Below are 22118 nucleotides of genomic sequence, written 5' to 3'. Positions count from 1 at the left end.
CTCCGTCTTGAGTCCAGTATACGATTAACCGAATATGTAGGTTCCCCATCTACGAGTTGCGGCGGGGGGGGAACCGGGACAGGCGGATTAATGTGAGAACGGGCTTTATTTTAGACACATGAAAGACGGGATGAATTCTCCTGTACGCTGGAGGAAGGTTGAGGCGGACTGCCACCGGACTAATGATTTTGGTGACAGTAAACGGGCCAATGAATTTGGGAGCAAGTTTATTAGAAACGGAGCGGAGAGGAATGTTCCTGGTTGAAAGCCACACCTTTTGACCAACGACGTATACGGGAGGCTTAGACCGGTGGCGATCGGCTTTAGCCTTGGTGCACGCCCCCACCTGGAGTAGAGTCTCCCGGGCTCTAGTCCATGTGCGGTGATACCTCTGGACGAAGGCGTGAGCGGAGGGGACCGCGACTTCGGATTCCAGACTGGGAAAAATTGGTGGCTGGTAACCTACACTACATTCAAACGGAGATAGGCCCGTGGACGACACTGGCAACATATTATGTGCGTACTCCACCATTGAAAGTTGCTGACTCCAAGAGGAAGGATTCTTGGAGACCAAACATCGTAACACCCTTTCCAAATCTTGGTTGGCTCTCTCGGTTTGACCATTGCTCTGGGGATGAAACCCTGAGAACAGACTGACAGTCGCTCCCAGTAACTTACAAAACTCTCGCCAAAATTTGGACACAAACTGGGGTCCTCTGTCAGAAACCACGTCTATCGGGAGGCCATGTAAGCGAAAGACGTGATCAACAACGGTCAACGCTGTCTCCTTGGCTGAGGGTAATTTGGGCAAGGGAATAAAATGAGCCGCCTTCGAGAACCGGTCCACCACAGTCAAAACGACCGTATTGCCCTGAGAGGGTGGGAGGGCGGTGATAAAATCTAGCGCTATGTGGGACCAGGGTCTCGAAGGGACAGGCAGCGGTTGGAGTAACCCATCTGGGGGTCGATTGGAAGTCAGTTCTGATATATTCCAGGTTCTTATGATCGGTCCAAACGATAAAAGGTACCCCCGACCCTTCTAACCAATGACGCCATTCTTCCAACGCTAACTTTACTGCCAACAACTCTCTGTTACCAATGTCGTAGTTACGTTCGGCAGGCGATAAACGACGGGACAAAAACGCGCAGGGATGCATCTTGTCGTCTGTGGGAGAACGCTGGGATAGCACTGCTCCTACCCCCACCTCTGACGCATCGACCTCCACCACGAACTGACGTGATGGATCAGGGGCTATAAGGATGGGGGCTGAAACGAAGCGGCCTTTCAGTTTAGCAAACACAGCCTCAGCTGTGTCTGACCACCTGAACGCCGTTCTGGGGGAGGTCAAGGCAGTCAGAGGTGCGGCTAGTTGGCTGAAGTTGCGAATAAAACGCCGGTAGAAGTTGGCGAACCCCAGAAACCTCTGTAGGGCCTTACGGGAATCTGGGCTTGGCCACTCCACTACAGCCTTAACCTTCTCAGGATCCATTCGCACTCCCTCAGACGAAATGATGTACACTAGGAAAGGAACAGACTGTGCATGAAAAGCGCATTTCTCCGCCTTGACAAAAAGCCCATTCTCTAGCAACCTCTGAAGCACTCGTCTGATGTGTTGAACGTGCTCCTGGAGAGACGAAGAAAAAATCAATATGTCATCCAGGTAAACATATATGAACTGGTCTACCATGTCTCTCAACACATCATTGACGAGTGCCTGGAAGACCGCTGGGGAGTTGGAAAGCCCGAACAGCATAACCAAATATTCAAAGTGCCCCCTGGGGGTGTTGAACGCGGTCTTCCATTCATACCCCTTCCTGATGCGAACCAAATGATATGCATTACGTAAATCCAATTTTGTGAAGATTGATGCTCCCTGCAACCTCTCGAAGGCTGAAGACATCAACGGCAAAGGATAAGTATTCTTTACCGTGATGCTGTTCAACCCCCGGTAATCAATACAAGGTCACAGAGAGCCATCCTTCTTCCCCACAAAAAAGAACCCCGCCCCCGCTGGAGAAGAGGAAGGGCGGATGAATTCAGTTGCTAGAGAATCAGAAATATATTTCTCCATAGCCTCCCTTTCTGGAACAGAAAGCGAATATAACTTGCCCTTAGGCGGAGACGTACCTGGCAGTAAATCTATAGCACAGTCATAGGGACGATGCGGAGGAAGAGAAGCAGCCCGGGACTTACTGAACACTTCCCTCAGGTCGAGATACTCTGGTGGCACGTTAGACAGATTCACTGGTTCCTCCTGCAACACAGAACAAGAAACAGACGGAACAGCAGACAAAAGACATGAGGCATAACATTGATTACTCCAACTGGACACGGAGTTCTGACCCCACTCTATCCTGGGTCCGTGTTTCACCAACCACGGATGACCCAGGACAATGGGAGCTTGAGGTGACTGAGTGAGGTAGAGTGAGATCCTCTCAGTGTGGTTACCCGAAGTGATAAGTGTGATGGATCCAGTGGTGTGAGTGATGCCCGGAAGTTCCTGTCCATTAAGTGAGTGGATGGTGATACTGTGCTCCAGAGGTGTGATGGGGATGTGAAGTTTCTGAGCCAAAGAAAAGTCCATCAGATTCCCCTCCGCTCCCAAATCCACCAGCGCCTGGCCGTTGAAGGCGTGGCCTGCCCACTGGAGTCTCACCGGGAGGAGGGTGGCGTTCGAGGGTCTGGCCATGGATATCCCGCCCGACAGTAGCCTCCGTCCTACCGCCGGACTTGGCCTTTTAAAGGACAGGTGGAGATGAAGTGGCCGGCCTCTCCACAGTAGAGACACAGACCTCTCGAACGGCGATGTTCTCTCTCCTCCCGGGAGAGCCGAGCTCGACCTACCTGCATGGGTTCAGGATCGTTCGAGGGGCTAACCGTGTTCACTCCCCTGAGACTGGGAAACTCAGCGAAATCCCCCACTGGAGTCTGGAACGATCGATTCGCTCTCTGTTGTAATCGTGCATCGACTCGTAGTGCCAGTTCAACCAGTTCATCGAGTGTCTTGGGTAAATCCAACGTGTAGATCTCCTTTTGAACACGGTCAGCCAACCCATGCAGGAACAAGTCCCACTGCGCCTCCTCGTTCCATTTGCACTCGGCGGCCAACGTCCGGAACTGGATGGAATAGTCGGAAACCGAGTTGTTGTTCTGTCGGAGATCGGCAAGTTGGCGAGCCGCCTCGCGTCCGGCGACCGCTATCGAACACACGGCTCATCTCTTGCTCGAGTGCTTGGAACGAGGAGCAGCATGCGTGTTGATTCTTCCACACCGCTGTTCCCCACAGAGCCGCGCGTCCAGATAACAGCGTCATCACTAGTGCCACTTTACTCTCCTCAGAGGAAAACGTCACAGGCTGAAGAGAGAAGTAAATCGAACATTTGGTTAGAAAAGTACGGCACATATTCGGTTCTCCAGAATATCTCTCGGGGGTGGGGATGCGCGGCTCTGGTCGGTTGATGTTGAGATTTTCCGGGGGAACAGGCGGGGGCGGTGCTGGCGCAGTGGGACCTCTCAGACGTTGTAATTGAGAGGTGAGCTCGGACTCCTGCGTTACCAGAGCCTGTATCGCCCGACCCGAGGCACCGATCTGTTCATCCTGACGGTCCATGCGGGCGTGATTACCGGCATACATCTGCTCAAAGGTGGCTGCACTCGCTGAATCCATGATCTGGTCAGATGGTTCTGTCATGGCTCGAAGGAAAAGTCAATAGCAAGTGAAACTGGTGTTTATTAACACAATAGTAAGAGGTAGTGCAGGTTGAGATATCAGGCAACAGTAGAATAACAGGCTCGGCAATGCAGGACTCAGTGGGCAGGCAGTAACGGACGAACCGCAGACGATCCTCAGAACAGGCAGACGAATCTCAGAACAGGAACACAGGAAACCGCATCAGATCCTCAGAACTGGCAGGCGAGTCTCAGAACAGGAATACAGAAACTGGAGCGGGGGAGAGAAGACTGTGAGCCAAGCCTGAACCTCCACAACCATCTGACAAAGACAGGACGAGGTAACAAACAATATATAGGACAACGCTCATTCAAAACAGCTGACGCTGATCGGCTCATCAGCACGGCTCGTTATCTCCGCTGATGAGCTGATCAGCGTCAGCTGTTTTGAATGAGCGTTGTCCTATATATTGTTTGTTACCTCGTCCTGTCTTTGTCAGATGACCCATTCATCTGCCCATTCGCCCATTCATACAACATACACACACACACACATAGCGAGGGCGAGTCAATGAATCCATGAACCGTGACAGAAACAGCGCTGCGTTACCTCACAAGTTTAATTTGTCTAATAAACTGACCTGTGAGTAGTAATTCTGCGTGTAGTTCGGTAGAATGAAATGTCCATAGCTGCTATTCCTTTTATATCCGCGGGACTCGCGTCGCGTGTGGAGCTGATAGCTGTCTCTTAGCAATCCCGAATTGCTTCATATCACAGTCATGATAAAAACATCGATGTATTCAGTCATCCATAAACATTATTAGATCGGTCAGCTTGACGTTGACGACAAGATCCATAATTCTTAGCAAATGTTGCGTCATCAATCTACGCCTTGTATACTTGTTATTGTAAATAGGTTAGCGACCCCTAGCGGCGAAAAATGCCGCTACTGTAATACTGTACGTTTAACAAGATATTCAAGATGCACTGTCTAAAAACAAGCTCCTTTATCTCACTTAAATCTTGGTCTTTAGGTGATTTTGTCTTATATTAAGTGTGATGAGATATTTTGACTAGAAATTAGAAAAATATACTTTTTTGAGTTTTTGAGCAAGATTTTGAGTTTTTGCAGTGTGACATGTAAGTTATGTATCGTTTATTTTGCAACGACTCAATTATTTTTCCAGTCATAGACCAGCGCTCAAGCACTGACTAGAATCCAGCGCTGGCAAGAATCAGCATTCACATGCTCAAAAATGTGTTTCACGCTGACAACAATTTGGTGGTGGCTAGAATTCAGCGCTGACTAGAATCACACAGCAGAGGAATGGAAAGTTGACAAGCCATTTAAAAAGTATTGACTTAAGAACCACTTATACATTTTCAAATATTTTCAATAAATCATGTTCCCATTAACTCCAGCGATGAATTTTAAAAATGAATTAAACTAAATTTTATTTATAAGGTAAAACGTTTACATTTTTAGGCATTAACTAATGCTAATGCCTAATGCCAATGTGCTTCCTTTCGAGGGAACTCGCGATGCGTCAATGACGCTTTGGGAACGCCCCTGCGTGATTGCCTCTGAAGCACATGTGCCAACTTGTCCAATGGCGAGAATGAACGTCACGGGTGGGTGACGTCATGACTGGGAAAGTATAAATGTACATCCGGTTAGAACCGCGCTAGCTTCTGTGCCTCAGCAAGCACTCTATGTCAAAGCTGTCTGTCATATTTATTGTTGTCTGTCACAAAACCATACAGCTCAATATTATATCTAAATGGCGTCCAAACAATCAATTAAGTTGTGTGCTTCTCTCTGCCCTCGTTATCTTACGGGTGGGGATACACACAAACTTTGTGTGATGTGTTTGGGAGCGGAGCATGCTCTGTCAGCCTTCGAGGGGGCTGATTATGAGCATTGTGAGAGGCTGCCGCTTTGCACACTCCGCTCTTGCTTGTCACTCTTTGAGGAAGGTGTTCAAGTAAGTGTTCCCTGCGGCTCGGGCCCCGCTGCTGCCGAGGCAGCACGGAAGCTCTTGTCGTGGGGATCGCAAATGGATCTCACGGCGGGGTTTGAGACTGGCCCTGCCCTTTCTCAACCTTTACCCGTGGGATCCAGTTCTCTCTCTTCGGAGTTGGAAGCCCGTCCCGCGGTTCCTTCTGCTACGGAAGAGGCAACGGTGCTTCAGCTGTCTAGTTCCGAGGAACTAGATGTGCTGAGCATCGAAATGGGGGAAGAAGAAATGCCAGCTTCTTCCCCAGCGCATGAGGAGCTGGTGGAGGTATTAACTTTGCATATCAACTGTGTCTAAGTTGAATATTGAATGGCCAGCCGAGAAACAAGGCGCTCGTCCCAAAAGCCTTTTAGATGAGCGCTTTCTCACATCCAGCACAATACCTCCACCTAGGGAACTTCCATTCTTTCTTGATTTACATAAAGAGTTATCAAAAACATGGAATAAGCCATATTCATCTAGCGTTTTTAGCCCTCAGGTTCACGTATATTAAAGGGCTAAATGAATATGGCTATAGGACGATGCCGAAAGTAGAACAACCACTTACTTCCTATCTTTCTCCAGCATCGGCATCGTCCTTGAAGTCCCCAATGCTGTCCACTAAGCTTTTAAAGACTTCATCAATGTTAGTGGGTAAAGCATATACGGCAGCAGGTCAGGCCGGCGCATGCCTTCACACCATGGCTATTTTACAAGCTTACCAGGCTGACCTGCTGAGGTACCTTGAGACTGGCGTGGGGGCGGGGCCTGACATAGTTCAACAGATTTCAGGAGGCGAAAAAGCAAGCAGAAACTTTCAAACGGTATCTCCCTTGCAGTCAACAGGCCTCTGGGGCTGATGGGCGTGAGCAGCCCCAGCCGTCAAGCTCCTCATACAGAGCGCAACAGAAGGAGAATGTCGCCTCTCGCGCATCACCCCAAAAACTGTGGGGTGCGGGACGACACTCTCAACCGAAGTCTTCTAAGCAGCAGACCAATCTGAGGACCGTTCTACTGGCAAAGAAGTCTTTGGCAAAGAAGAGGTCCTGATGTTCATGGCGTCAGACTTCTGAGAGTAGCCCCCTCCGGAGTGGATAATGGATAGGGGGCGCTGGCCCAAAAAAGGTTGAGAACCACTGCCTTAGTTAAAAGAGCACATTTATGTAGCTTTTATAAATGTGCCTTCAACAAGAACAATCAACAAGGACCAGGGCAACAACAGGTGTGTTCAGTAAAACAAAATCTGTAATAAAGCACAAGGACTGTATGTGTTGATTGTGAAGATTCGTATTAGTATTGAGAACTGTTGCTGAAATCTGTTCATTCAATGCAGACTTAAGCCCTTTATACAGATATTAAGTCAGTGACCATATTTTGATACCAAATCATATCAGTTTATTTGACATTTTTTGCTTCTAGAAATAAATTGATTCAAGTCATAAAAACATATAAAATTAACTTATAGCTTTGCATGTTTATTTTTTACAAAAACACATTATAGGTCTATAAACCCTTTGCTTTTCAATTGATTGGTTTCATGCAAGAAAAAATAAATTGTATTTGTGTTTTTGTTATAGTAATATTTTTTATTCAACAGTGTCAACAGCTGCAAGAGCAACTGTGAATTTAAATCTAATTATTGCACAAAAATATTTAAAGTCAGTTACACGCTCTGGCTTGACTTGATAATCCCCAATAAATATGCTTCATGCAGAGGAATGATGAAAACACATTTAATAAAAACTAGTTTCCAAACAGAGATAAATACCAGCATGAAACTTAAACACAAGACAATGAATGGACAATGACTGAGGGTTAACACTACACAAATAACCAGGGACTAAATTAATTTAAAATAAAATCTAGGAACACAGACACAGGAGTCGTGACAGATCCACTGAAATGCATTATGGTAGTGGAAGTGAATGTATCCAAAACAGTAGCAATCAACAAAATTAGAACTTCTGAATTTTGCAAGTTGTGCAAAAACATATTTTTTCTATCATATATGTATACTCTGATCTTCAATAATAACCTAGATTTTTTTTCTTTTTGATATAATTGGCAGCTGAATTTCTGAACAAGTTTCTATTTGTTCTACATGATTCAAAGCTGGCTTGCTTGATGGATGATATCAGACTGGACATTTTAATCTTGTCAGCTGCCATGTTTCTATCATTTGTTTTATTTCAGGTATCAATAAATGTATCAACTCATCATCGGTGTGTGGGCCGAATGCCAACTGTTACAATTACAGCGGAAACTATTCATGCTCTTGTCTGAAAGGATATAATTCTACACGGATGAATGAAACTATCAGTAGCAGTAACCCATGCATAGGTGTGATTCATTTATTTGCATTATCATGTTTTTCACGTTATTAAAAAAAAGTTTATTTTCTAATTGGAAAATTATTTTAAATATGGAGATTTTCCCTTTCCAGATATAAATGCATGTCTTTTCAATTCATCTGTATGTGGTCCAAATGCCACCTGCACAAATCAAACAGGAATCAACAGCATCAATAACACATGTAGAGGTACATTCTATATTCAGATTTGTGTGTATTATTACCGTAGATAATAAGGTAAAATGAATAATGCGATTTTTTTGTGTGTATAACATTAAGGCCTGGTTTCGCAGACAGGGCTTAGATTAAGCCAGGAGTAGGCCTTAGTTTAGTGGTTCTCAACGGGGGCGTTCAGAGAACAACGGGGGGCCTTGGAAGCAAGATTTTTGAAAGGGGTGCGTTCAGGTGTTCATGGGTTTACACCAAAAGATCCAGGCAAGACAAGATTTAACATGTAATTACTTGCAAAATAATTGCCTACAACATTCTAATCCAGCGCTGACTAGAATCAGCATTCACATGCTCAAAAATGTGTTTCGCGCTGACAACAATCTGGTGGTGGCTAGAATCCAGCGCTGACTAGAATCACGCAGCAGAGGAATGGAAAGTTGACAAGCCATTAAAAAAGTATTGACTTAAGAACCACTTATACATTTTCAAATATTTTCAATAAATCATGTTCCCATTCACGCCGGCGATGAATTTTAAAATGAATTAAACTAAATTCTACATTTTTAGGCATTAACTAATGCCAATGCCTAATGCCAAAATGTTTTCTTTGTTCACCAAGTAATTTACTGGTCAGGCATTATTGTTAACTCGCAAGACTGTAAGGAGAAAATGACAATTTGATGGATAATTTAAATATATTCTGTAATCACATTTAATTTATTAATTCCGCCGTCACATCTGAGTGCGAAACGCTGCTTGGATAGTTTCAAGATAGTAAAAAATAATTAATACAATAATAATTTAATTGGTCATATGTGTTCTTGTTAGAAGATTTTTTTTACTGATTATGAACCCAATTTAAACATGACTTAATTGTAATTGTATTAATTATACCATTGATGAAAACAAGCTGATACTAAGGTATTTTAGGCCTTTTTTTTTTTTTTCGAAAGTAAGGTTAATGTAAGCAGCTTCTTGCAATACTCTCCTAAATGCGGCAAGGGACCTGGATAATGGATAGGGGGCGCTGGCCCAAAAAAAGGTTTAGAACCACTGCCTTTACACTGAGATCCAAACAAAAAGTGACAAAGAGTGTACAAAAAGTTCCATCTTTAAAATCTCGATAGTTAGACTTATACATTTTTTTTTAATAAGGAATTGTCAAAGCTCAGACTTGTCATGTATTTGGCTTTTTATTCTTAGATAAGAATTGTGAAGACCCCCATACTGAGATATAATTAAATTTTCACATTAAATTAAATAAAGTTTTCTTATTGTGGAAAAAGCATTTTCTGTCTTTAACCCTATTTTAGCTTATCTTGTGCTTAGAATTGACCGCCATTGAGAAAATGAAACAAATCGGCAAACACAAATCACACCGGAAGGCTGCTTTCTGTATTTTTATAGCAAATATAATATAATATCATAAATATAATAATAGCAAATACAATGTAATATCAATTGCAGAATAATATAGACAATAATAAAAATAGTAAATGAAATAGATACTAGTACCTACCCGAAACAAGTACTTGTCATAAAAGTCGGTTTTAAGAAAATATAGATTAATATTTAGTTTTCAGGAAATTTACTTTATTATATAAAATATAATATTTAAGCTAAAACTATAATATAAATCATGCCAACTCATGGCTCAACTTTCACAGCTAAGTGACTCCGGTGGCCAGCTGTTACCATTACTAATTATATAATGACCAAATACAACCAGAAACAAATGTTCAGTCTTGCTTGGAAAGGTAATTCCCTGAGACCTGTTTTCAATTGTGCGGCGATTTGTACATCCCCAAGCAGCACACGAAACAGGCATTTTTCTCAATTCCCATCAGGCGAGTTATGGGAAAGTTGCCCTCCGCAATGTGGCGACGCCGTTGGCGTACGATCCAGCGGCCAATAGGGCGTCTATGTATTTATTATGTCTATGTCCTCGACTACCTCCGAACCTGGACACGCTGATCGGATAACATTCTGATCAGAAGCGCGTTTACACTTGTCTTTTCAAGGCGTATGTGGACAACATCCGGATACAGGTCGCATGTTGATGCCAAGTGTAAACGCAGCCAGAGAGAACTTAAATACTAATGATAATGGGTGAACACAGCTGAACTAAATGACTAGTCACCTAATAACCATGACAATGAACTAAGGGAAACAGTGCAAACTGAAAACAAAGTCCAATCGGTGTGCGTGACTCACAAGAGGATAGAGGCTGAATTTTCAAGTCATTTCAAGTCATGTCTGTTTTCTTCAGTTCCAACAACAACACAACCAGCATCACCAACAACAAAAGCACCAACAGCAGCAACAACAACAGGTATGCCCAGTAAAACAAAATGTGTAATAAAGCACAACAATTGTGATGATGGTGAAGATTTGTATTAGTACTGAGAACTGTTACTAAAACCTGTTCATTCAGTGGACACTTAAAGTTCACCCAAACATTTAAATTCTGTCATTAATTACTCACCCTCATGTCGTTCCAAATCCGTAAAAGTTTTGCTCATCTTCGGAACACAAATGAAGATCTTTTTGATGTAATCTGAGACCTTTCTGTCCCACCATTGACAGCCTATACGCAACTACCACTTTCAAGCCCCACAAAGGTGGTAAAGACATCATTAAAGTAATCCATGTGACTCCAGACTAAATTTTATGGAGTGACGTCCAATGTATTACTTTAATGATGTAATGATTACCTTACTGCACAAAAATATATCTCTGAATCAAGATATTTTGTATTAGCAGGAGCACAAGCAAATAACAATAACAGAAAATAACATTGGGGGCAACATTGTTTATCTTGAATTGTATATTGTATTGTTTGATACTTGATCCAATGCACATAAATGTACATTTGTTTTACAGTTATTGGAATGTCAATAAAAATAGTTCAGACTTTTGACACCAGTCTTACTGACCCTAATAGCAAGAACTACAAAGATATATCTGGACAAATTGAGACAGCAGTGAGTATTCCATGTTTCATATTTAATTAAATTATTTATGAAAAAGAACATGTTGAACTTTGAAAGCAGCTTCACTGTAAAAAGAACACTGTGAAATGTACAGTAGAAAATAGAAAGAAAGTAGCTGTAGTCTATTCCACAGTAAGCTTAATGTAAATTTCATCATGATAACTATATACTTACTGTGATTTCTTTTACAGTACTAATCACAGTATTATTAGTGCTGTAATTTTTTATGCAAATATAAGATGACTGTTATCTGGCATTTCTGCTTTAATTTTGTGTACTGTAAAATGAAGACACCATTTTTGTCAGAATATATATATACACTCACCTAAAGGATTATTAGGAACACCATACTAATACTGTGTTTGACCCCCTTTCGCCTTCAGAACTGCCTTAATTCTACGTGGCATTGATTCAACAAGGTGCTGAAAGCATCCTTTAGAAATGTTGGCCCATATTGATAGGATAGCATCTTGCAGTTGATGGAGATTTGTGGGATGCACATCTAGGGCACGATGCTCCCGTTCCACCACATCTCAAAGATGCTCTATTGGGTTGAGATCTGGTGACTGTGGGGGCCATTTTAGTACAGTGAACTCATTGTCATGTTCAAGAAACCAATTTGAAATGATTCGAGCTTTGTGACATGGTGCATTATCCTGCTGGAAGTAGCCATCAGAGGATGGGTACATGGTGGTCATAAAGGGATGGACATGGTCAGAAACAATGCTCAGGTAGGCCGTGGCATTTAAACGATGCCCAATTGGCACTAAGGGGCCTAAAGTGTGCCAAGAAAACATCCCCCACACCATTACACCACCACCACCAGCCTGCACAGTGGTAACAAGGCATGATGGATCCATGTTCTCATTCTGTTTACGCCAAATTCGGACTCTTACCATCTGAATGTCTCAACAGAAATCGAGACTCATCAGACCAGGCAACATTTTTCCAGTCTTCAACTGTCCAATTTTGGTGAGCTCGTGCAAATTGTAGCCTCTTTTTCCTATTTGTAGTGGAGATGAGTGGTACCCGGTGGGGTCTTATGCTGTTGTAGCCCATCCCCCTCAAGGTTGTGCGTGTTGTGGCTTCACAAATGCTTTGCTGCATACCTCAGTTGTAACGAGTGGTTATTTCAGTCAAAGTTGCTCTTCTATCAGCTTGAATCAGTCGGCCCATTCTCCTCTGACCTCTAGCATCAACAAGGCATTTTCGCCCACAGGACTGCCGCATACTGGATGTTTTTCCCTTTTCACACCATTCTTTGTAAACCCTAGAAATGGTTGTGTGTGAAAATCCCAGTAACTGAGCAGATTGTGAAATACTCAGACCGGCCCGTCTGGCACCAACAACCATGCCACGCTCAAAATTGCTTAAATCACCTTTCTTTCCCATTCTGACATTCAGTTTGGAGTTCAGGAGATTGTCTTGACCAGGACCACACCCCTAAATGCATTGAAGCAACTGCCATGTGATTGGTTGATTAGATAATTGCATTAATGAGAAATTGAACAGGTGTTCCTAATAATCCTTTAGGTGAGTGTATATATGTAAGCAATAAGGTATGAGAGGCTGTGCTGTATCGTGAATAAGTAATGGCTGAAGGGCGTTGTTAGGCACGACGCGAAGCGGAGTAGCGGAGTGCCTGCAACCCCTTCAGCCGTTACTTATTCACGATACAGCACTTGTCTCGAGTAGGGTAGACTGTGTACAGTTGAGACATAGGTACAGTTGAGACACCTTAAATAACTTGCGTTCGCTGCAAGCACAAGTTGTGATTTTTGCTGTGCACATGCGTATTAGTGTCCTCTTTGATCGCGGGAAATTTGGACAATGGACACATCTCCGATCCGAAGATATCGGGAAAAGTTTTTTTTTCTAAAGTAGGACGTTCACTTCACCATGCACTCTCCACAATGAATAGCTTATTATCCCTATATGACTGTTAAACGTAACTGGTATCACCACAAACGTTATACTGTGCCCTAAAAACTGGCATATTTCATGATATTGTGTCATGCAAGGTAAAAAACTGTCATATTTCATGATATTGTGTCATGCAAGGTAATTGCAAAATCTTGAGAAATGTGCGAGGTGGCTAGCGGGGGATAGTTGAGACACCTGTATCAACCAAGCGGCAACATTCTAATCTGAAAAATGAAGCCTACCCGGAAGTGCGAAAAACTGCAATACATCGACCCCATGTTAAAATGTCCGTAGACCCCATGTTAAAATGTCCGTTTTCACAGCATAAAGGTATAGGTAGATAGGTTCCGAGTGCCTGACAACTATGAGGGGGGTGAATTTTTTTCTAACTCGTTAGTTTAGATCGTATTTAGATATAAAATGTATGACAAATAAGTGCGTGGTTAACTTTGATTGACAGCTTGATTGACAGCTGATAACGAGCATAGGCTGCGCCAAGGAGAATGACAACATAAGAAGCGCCATTTTTTTAATATACAGTTGAAATATAATACTACTGTTTTTGTATCATGAAATGTAGTTTTAAGAGTGTTTCAGGCGAGAATGTAGTTGTTTAAAGCTCAAATCTGCGGTTTATTTATAAAGATTTATGAACATTTTATCCAGGTTGTGAGATCAAAGCGATCACCGGGCGCTCGGCGCTCATGTACCCCGCCTGGAACAGCCTTTCCTCGGCTAGTCGTTCTGACGTTTGCCGCTGACTCTGACGTCTCTGTAGTGGTTAAACATGAGATATAATTCGTCTTGTGTATATCTAACGGGCGATTTTTGGTCTCGTGAATCTATAATTTGTTCCCTGGCCAATCGTTTTGGCTGAGGGCTAAGTGAAGTTTCATAACTTTATAAGCTATTTAACTTTACCATTGTATGGTTAGACTAGAGCGCTGACTTTGTATGTTTGACTGAATTGTTTGCTTTATTTGTATAGCTTCTTGTACCTTTTACTTATACTTTTATAATGGCTAATATTGATCAAACTGAAATTTAACAAAAAGAGACTGGGTTGAGTTTTGTCATTTTAAATTTTAATACAACGAAGATGATCTGTAATGTTGTTTACTGCAACATCTGTTGTTTAGTACAAATGCACATATTGCCTGGACCATATTAAAATGTTTAATATTTTTATATTATATTTAAACGAAAAGAGGCTCATCAGGTTGTGTTTTATATTTCGTTTTGTTATAAATAGGCTAATGTTACATGCAGTGAATATAATCAATATGCGTTGCCTGAACCACATTTGTGTGGCTATAATGTTCAAGATTTCTTTAAATGAAAATGAAAAGAGGCAGTGTGGTGTTTTATAACATATTTCGTTTTATTGTTGCCTAAAATATACATACAGAGATAACCGGAGTAGCAGAGCGAGCTGAGTGACGCGCGCTGTTCCATTTGCAGAATAACCGGACTCGCGTCCTCGGGAGTCATTCTCCTGAGTCAGACTTGGCAATTAAGTCCGAACTTTGCGTACTTGCTATCGAGAAACGCCTAATGTCGGCACTTGGCTTCTTGTGACAAACACGCCGAGAAGCAAGAACAAGATCTGCTGTATGTCATCCATTGTTGTTTATGTTGCTTTCTTCGCGCGAAAATGACGTTGTTCCAGTCTCACACGAAGCCCGCCCTTTTACCCATATATGGACTGGCCAGAAGGTGGGCGGGGTTAGGATTTCCCAAGATTTTCCAAGATGGCGCCGCCCATCGGTACGGCATAAATGGCCTCAAAACCGTTCTTCAGAAAGTCCATGGGTGACGTCACAGACGCTTTGTCCATATTTTTTACAGTCTATGGTATCAACTGTACCCCCGATAGAGTTCTATTAGGAAACACACTGTTTAGTTGTTCAGTGTTATGATAACAGGTTAAACGTCGTAATTAGCCAGCATAGGACGCAAATGAAAATAAAATTTGATATTTGTGATATTTAAACTGTGTATTAAAAACGTATCATTTGTATGAATTAAAATGACTTTTAACATTAAAAAAACAGACATGTTCAAAATCCAAAGCTTGATTGTATTGGTAGTAGATATAATAAAATATAATACGTTACCAAGTTTTTTTTTTTTTTATCATGTTTCAAAGGTTGTAGTTCCTATTAACCTGACTGACTTACAACAGGTGAAATTGTGTCAATAGCTCACTGTATGCACAGTACACAATTAGATTTTTATAAAAACATTAGGCCTACTGTAATTCACCTAATTCTGCAATTCACCAAATGGTTTTTATTTTTAATTAATAAATTATGTTATAATAAATCATGGGCGTCGGAACCATTGTATATGGGTGGGACAAGAGCCACCCACTTTTTAAGACCAATGATATTGGACTCACTCACTTTTACCGTCTCTAATTCAGGCATATGTCTGTTCACTTTCCAGAGCGCCGTGAGTCAAATCCATTCCACTTGAGGAATGCCCTAATAAATTAAACTCCATTCTGCATTTTAGCTACACCATTGATTTCCACAAAACACTTACTTTTCAGGCTAGACGAGTCAATGCGCATGTGCTGTCCTAAGCGCAATTCTCAGGTTCCTATGGGAACCGGAGCTTCTAACAGATCGACCAATCAGTGATTGGCTCTTTTACTTAGAAGGCGGGATAGTTTATTAATGTATATGAATGTTATGAATGTTAGTTGATTATAGGCTATTAGAGCTGGTTTGGTTGCTGAGAGACGGAGACGCGCAGAGACGGCAATTGATTTGTGATCTTGCTGTGCTTATTCCATTCATTCGAGTATCATATTGTACAAGGCTTAAATCATTTAAATATACATACAATAATATACAAAATCATATCGTAGACCATGTATATGATGTAGTAGCCTATTGATTTAAGTCACTGATTGACAGTGATTTAGTTAACTGTTAAAACTTGAATAACAGTTTACATTACTCTTGCCAAGCTCTAATTTCTGAGAGATGCACGGATTCGCGCTCATTTCATTTGTACTCTCACTCATTCACTTCACTCATTGCATAAAGATTTTAAATAAGGTATTTGGCTTTCGGGAACACCCCTAATCTACTCCAGTAAAAAAATTCTGGAGGATGACTCACACATATTTTTTTTTATTCCAACGCCCATGTAATAAATTATAAGTTTTAACCACTTGGTGGTATTGCTAGACGTTCCCTTAGGGATCATGCGCTGTGTTAGAGCGTCAAAACATTCTCGAGTATAAATACGCAGCTATAATTCATGTGATGATTCAGGTGATTTTGAAGTAACATTTTATGTCGATATACAATGGTTACATACTGTTAAAACTAATCCTGGTATTGATAAGATTGCCGACTCTATAGAATAATGGTAAGGAAAACTAACTTTACCATGCTCTAAAAGACCTCTTGAGGTCTGGACTCGGGAGCATTTCCGTTGTGTTGCGGCTTTATTTCGTTGTGTAGTACATTTTCCGTTGTTTTGTGGCTTTATTTCGATGTGCTTTTAACTTATGTTTGCTTTTTAAATTTCGTTGTGTTGTGCACTACTGGGCTGCCTGGACCACCGTAGACCAGGCACAGAAAAACGAACACATAATACGGACGACGACAGACAACTAGACAGGACTAAACTACGGAAGAGGATTAGGGCCAAGCAATAATAAGAAAATAAAACCATCTCGAGATTAAAGTCATTATAATGCGAGATTAAACTCGTTAAATTTCAAGAAAAAAAGTCGAAGTAATCGTGAGAATAAACTCATTAAATATCGAGAATAAAGTCGTTGTGTTTCGAGAAAAAACTCTTTAAATTTCGAGAAAAAAAGTCGAAGTAATCGTGAGAATAAACTCATTAAATTTAGAGAATAAAGTCGTTGTGTTTCAAGAAAAAAAGTTGAAATGAAATGTAGAGAATAACGCATTTGATCAGTGTTCATTGCATAGCCTACTGATAGAGGACATGGCAGAGTTGGATCACTTAGTCAAGCTATATTTTAGACTTGAGAATTTTATCAGGATCTGACATCACAGTAGACTATGCTACTCAAAGTGGAAATTGTAAGGAGGAAACCTTTACATGCCGTCTCAAGGGTCTGTCACAACTACTTCAATACAGTTACAGCAGGAGCAGCATCGCAGTAAAGACAAGCACAGAACGTGAGCCTTAAGTTTCTTATTGTTTTCAGCATCAAGTTGTTTTTCACTGTTATGGAATTGCATTGGATGATTTTAACGATCTGGCAGACTTTTCTTTGGATCACATCACATTTTATGTTGTGCTGTTGACTGCTTTGATCCCATTATTTAGTTACTGTATATTTGACCCTAGTTATTTCTGACGCTTCTGCATAGTGTGCGAACACCTTTTCAATTGAATCAGTTTCCTTCTGACTTTCAATCAAATACTTCTCCAGAGTATGACTGTGAAAATACAGAACTTGGACTTGGAAAAAAAAGTGAAGAAAAGACAGGAATCTGTAGAAGTGGCTTTACAGGCAACATAACTTACAGATGTGATTCCCCTGATTGGACACCAGTACAAGACAACTGTGTACTTGACGTTATAGCCAGCCTTCAAAAGGATGTTGAGGTAATTTATAGATCATGTATCTCTATCTCTATTCATCTTGCCAAATTAAATGTTTCTAATATTTATATTTTTGTACTTCGCAATGTAGGTCTTGACTGTGGAGGGGATTCCAGAGTTTATGGCTAACCTCAGTAGAGCCTCAGTACAGAATAATGTTATTATAACACAGTCTCCTGCTACTGTTCAATCAATGGTTTTTATACTTTTTAAAATTGCTAATTTGTCACAAACTGCTGTCATCAATAATCCAGTGATGGTGGTATGTATGCACATTTAAGAAAATTTAATGTATAGACATTTTATTCTTGTATTATTGAATCATTCAATTATTGAAGATGTCTAGTTCACATAAACTTGTTTTGATTCAGTGCACATACAGTAATTGTGTTGTGCAATAGACATTCTCTCATAAAATAATATCTTATGTTGTCTTCTTATATTATCCAAATATCTTTTGATATGAAATATTTCAATATTTTATTAAACTTCATCATATTAAACATATTTTTATATTTAATTTCCAGAATTACCTAAAAACAGTGAACATCATTGTATCAGGTAATGTCAGTGATACATGGAACAAACTGAACAAAGGAAACACCACAAACAACACCAGCATTCAACTTCTGGACGCTATTGAGAAGATAAGTGACCGTCTCAAAGATGAGTTTGTTATTAATGAAACATCTATTCAGCTGAACAGAACTACAATTAAAAACTCATTCAGTATGGCATCAACACTGCCAAACTCAACTACAGAGATTTTCATACCACAGGTTCCTAATGTGACTACCATAACCATCATAATCTTCTCAACTCTTGACAATGTCCTACCTACTCGTGATACTAATAATGACAGTAGGAATTCAGATGTGCGCATCAATGGAGACGTGGTTGTTGTTAAGGTTAATGAAACGCTTAACAACATTTCTTTTGCATTTGATATTACTGATCAGTCTTTGAGAAATCCTCAGTGTGTCTTTTGGAACTTCAGTCTTGACGCATGGGATTCCACTGGATGTAAAGAAAAACCCTCAGGGAACGAAACTGGTAAGATTACATGTGAATGCAACCACACAACCTCTTTTTCAATCCTGATGTCACCGTTTTCCCTGGATCACAAAGCCTTAGCCTTTATAACTTACATTGGTGTAGCTATTTCAATGGCCAGCTTGATTTTGTGCCTCATTATTGAGACTATCGTATGGAAGTCAATGACAAGAAATGACACATCCTACATACGACATGTCTCCATAGTCAACATTGCCGTGTCCCTGCTGATCGCAAACATCTGTTTTATCATTGGAGCCGCAGTCACAGAACAAAAGCAACCAACATCAGTGGATCGCTGCAGTCCAGCGGTTTTCTTCATGCACTTTTTTTACCTGGCTCTTTTCTTCTGGATGTTGATTTCAGCGCTGCTCCTCTTTTATCGTACAGTCATGGTCTTGTCCCAAATGTCAAGGGCCAAAATGATGGCTATTGCCTTCATAGTTGGTTATGGTGCGCCTTTGCTCATAGCGGTCATTACTGTTGCGTCGACAGCTGGACCACAGAATTATATCACGAAACAATATGCATGCTGGCTGAATTGGAATGAATCTAAGGCCCTTCTGGCATTTGTGATTCCAGCTCTCACTATTGTAGCCATAAACCTTGTGGTTTTGATTGTGGTTCTGTATAAGATGTTGAGGAGAGGAGTTGGTGCCACAACTCAACCGGATGAGAAACATGCCCTGGTGGTCATTGCCCGATGTGTGGCCATATTGACTCCTATCTTTGGTCTAACATGGGGATTTGGAATTGGAACCATGGTGTCCAGTGCATTAGGCATTCATGTGGTTTTTGCACTCCTCAATTCACTGCAGGTATCACTTTCTATCTCTATCAATTTTATATTAAGGTTACATTTCCAATTTGTGCAATCTACTAATGTTGCACATAATGATTTATAATGCATGTCCATGGTTTTATTTTTCAATGGATTTAAAATTGAACCATATCGTAACTAATACCTGTATTTGTAACACTTCATTTAACAGGGATTATTTATTTTGGTGTTTGGAACGCTTTTAGACAGCAAGGTAGGAGTTTACTTCTTTTGCTTTGTACTGTAAGAGCTTAAGTTCAGTCACTTAAATTTCTAATGCTGCATTTAATCTAATCTACCATTATCCCCCGGTTTCACAGACCAGGCTTAAGATAGTCCCAGACTAAAATGTTAGTTTGAACTGTTTTAACTGAAAGCAACTTGCACTGACATATCTTATATGTCAGTGCCATTGTTTTGTCTCAAGATGCACACCAGTAATGTTTTTTTCTAAGGAACATTTATAAAAGCTACTTAGATGTCATCATTAAACTAAGGCCTAATCCTGGCTTAATCTAAGCCCTGTCTGTGAAACCAGGCCTATATGCATTATATTAAAACATTTATTACAAATTTGCAGCATATCACCCTGGCAGGCTTTATTTAGATTGTTATTTGAATGATAGTACATTATCTTGCTTATTACATGACTGGCCACCAAATACATGAACATGAAAAATGTATTTGAGTTGAAATGATTTAACAAATATACCTGTATATTAAGAAAATACGGGAAAAAGTCTACTATAACGTACAATCGATGGTCAGCAATACGGACACTGTGACAGAATTACAGTATTAATAGGCATTTACATTACAGTTGGTAACTGAGACCCTAACAGAGATAGCATCAGGTGCTTTTGTATCCTTTTGTATGAAGATACGATTTCTGGATGTAAAGAGATCTTTTTTGTTGCAGGTTCGTGAGTCACTAGCAGGAAAGCTATCACTACAGAAACTCAGTTTCAACTATACCAAGGTAAATGCCATTCTATAGCATCACACACTTATAGGACTCTAACTAATGTTCAAACTCTAATCATTGTTAAAATATATTTACATTATTTGACTCACAGAGCACCAGTGCAGGATCATCATCCACATCTGGACTCAATTTATTTCAAAGGATGCGACGGAGGAGTGAGTAGATGGCATATATCTTGTTATTATTATCACTTTGATAAATGTTACTGCTAAATAAATTAATGTAAAGACAATAGTTATGTGAGTAATATACATCTAACTATTTGCAGATGTATACAACGTGTCCGAAGCCAACCTTTCCTCAGCAGTTACAGACAGCTTCAATGGCTCACATGCCATTATCAAGAATTAAAACACACTCTAAAAGTGTTTCCTCCACTGCAGTGTATGTTTGTGTTTGGTGGAAGAAATGTTTCCATGTTCTAAGATATTGAATAACAAGCCTATATTGTTGTTAACAAGCCATGGTTCATTTGCAAGTGTCCTGGGACAGGTGAGGATGTGAGTTGGAAACCCACTGCTGAAACTCGACCCTGGTTTGTCCTCATGGATGAGGTTTTGGGACAGAGGCATTGCACTGTAAGAACTGATTTTCCTGCTAAAACAAAACGCACCCTGCAATAAAGCCATAAAATGCACCCTGGACAGCAGATAGCAAAGACAGAGCACAGAACCTTGTCCTGCCCAAACTTATCTCCTTGTCCCCTTGTTTGACTTCAACTCATCCCCCCTCTCCTTCCTCAAGGCACTGAAAGTTCATTAAGAATGTCTATTTAACAAATATGGTGTATCTTGTGAATATGTTGTTTTTCCTTTTCATGTTTGGTGTCATTTTAAGGGTCACAGTGCGATTGGTAAAATGGTCCTAATTTCATTGCAGTCATTGGTTTAATGAGAAAGGTTGAGAACTTAGGAGAATCTTGTTTCTCCTCTCTGGCTGATATCTCTTTACGATATCTCAAGAAACCAGGTGCTACCTCCCTGGGGTACATGGATTGGCCCAAACAACTCTAAACAACATTTGTATAACCCCTGTTGTTCTGGTATTTAAGGCGAGGGAAAAGAGCAATCTTTGGGACTCTTTACCAGGATCATCCCCCATAGTGATGTTTCAGTGCTTTCCTGTTGGAAAGCCCTGACACATTACTGTGTCTTTGTCAGGAAAACATTACTTACTTTTAGAGTCATCTTTGAGTAAATGATGTCATGCATTTTCTGATTTGGTTTTTAATCATTTACTTCTGTAATTGGCATGAAACATTTTTACCTGACAAATAAATGTTACATCTTGAATTATTCTGAAGTTTTAGAAATCATTCATTTTAGTAGATTAATGTGTAGTCTGGTGTTTCCGCAAATCTTTGTCCAGGATAGATCAAACTGAAGGCACTATGAATGGACCATGGGGCACATCTTAGGAAGACCTTCTGATTTCTGACTATCTCCTGACTTAGCATGTTGCACGCTGCAAATATTATAAAAAAAATTACACCTATGGGTCTGTAGTGCGCGGCTGCATAGGGTAAAATATTTGCACTGCACCCTCTGACTATT

At 40.8% G+C, this 22118-nt stretch overlaps 1 protein-coding gene across 1 annotated transcript; it reads left to right on the top strand.

Moving 5' to 3' along the window:
* Positions 1–5536: 5536 nt before the first annotated feature.
* On the top strand, positions 5537–21703 carry LOC311068340 (adhesion G protein-coupled receptor F5-like; the record flags this gene model as incomplete). Its single annotated transcript, XM_084090723.1, has 6 exons — positions 5537–5956; positions 17799–17852; positions 18235–19578; positions 19753–19794; positions 20500–20559; positions 21617–21703. 6 exons carry the CDS (start codon positions 5537–5539, stop codon positions 21701–21703), a joined length of 2007 nt encoding a protein of 668 aa, XP_083946849.1.
* Between the last annotated feature and the right edge of the window lie 415 nt (positions 21704–22118).

This window comes from Abramis brama (assembly GCF_963993115.1).
Source record: "Abramis brama genome assembly, chromosome: 18".
NCBI lineage: Eukaryota > Metazoa > Chordata > Actinopteri > Cypriniformes > Leuciscidae > Abramis > Abramis brama.
The sequence above is the reverse complement of the archived record's forward strand: the minus strand, read 5'-3'. Positions and strand labels throughout refer to the sequence as shown.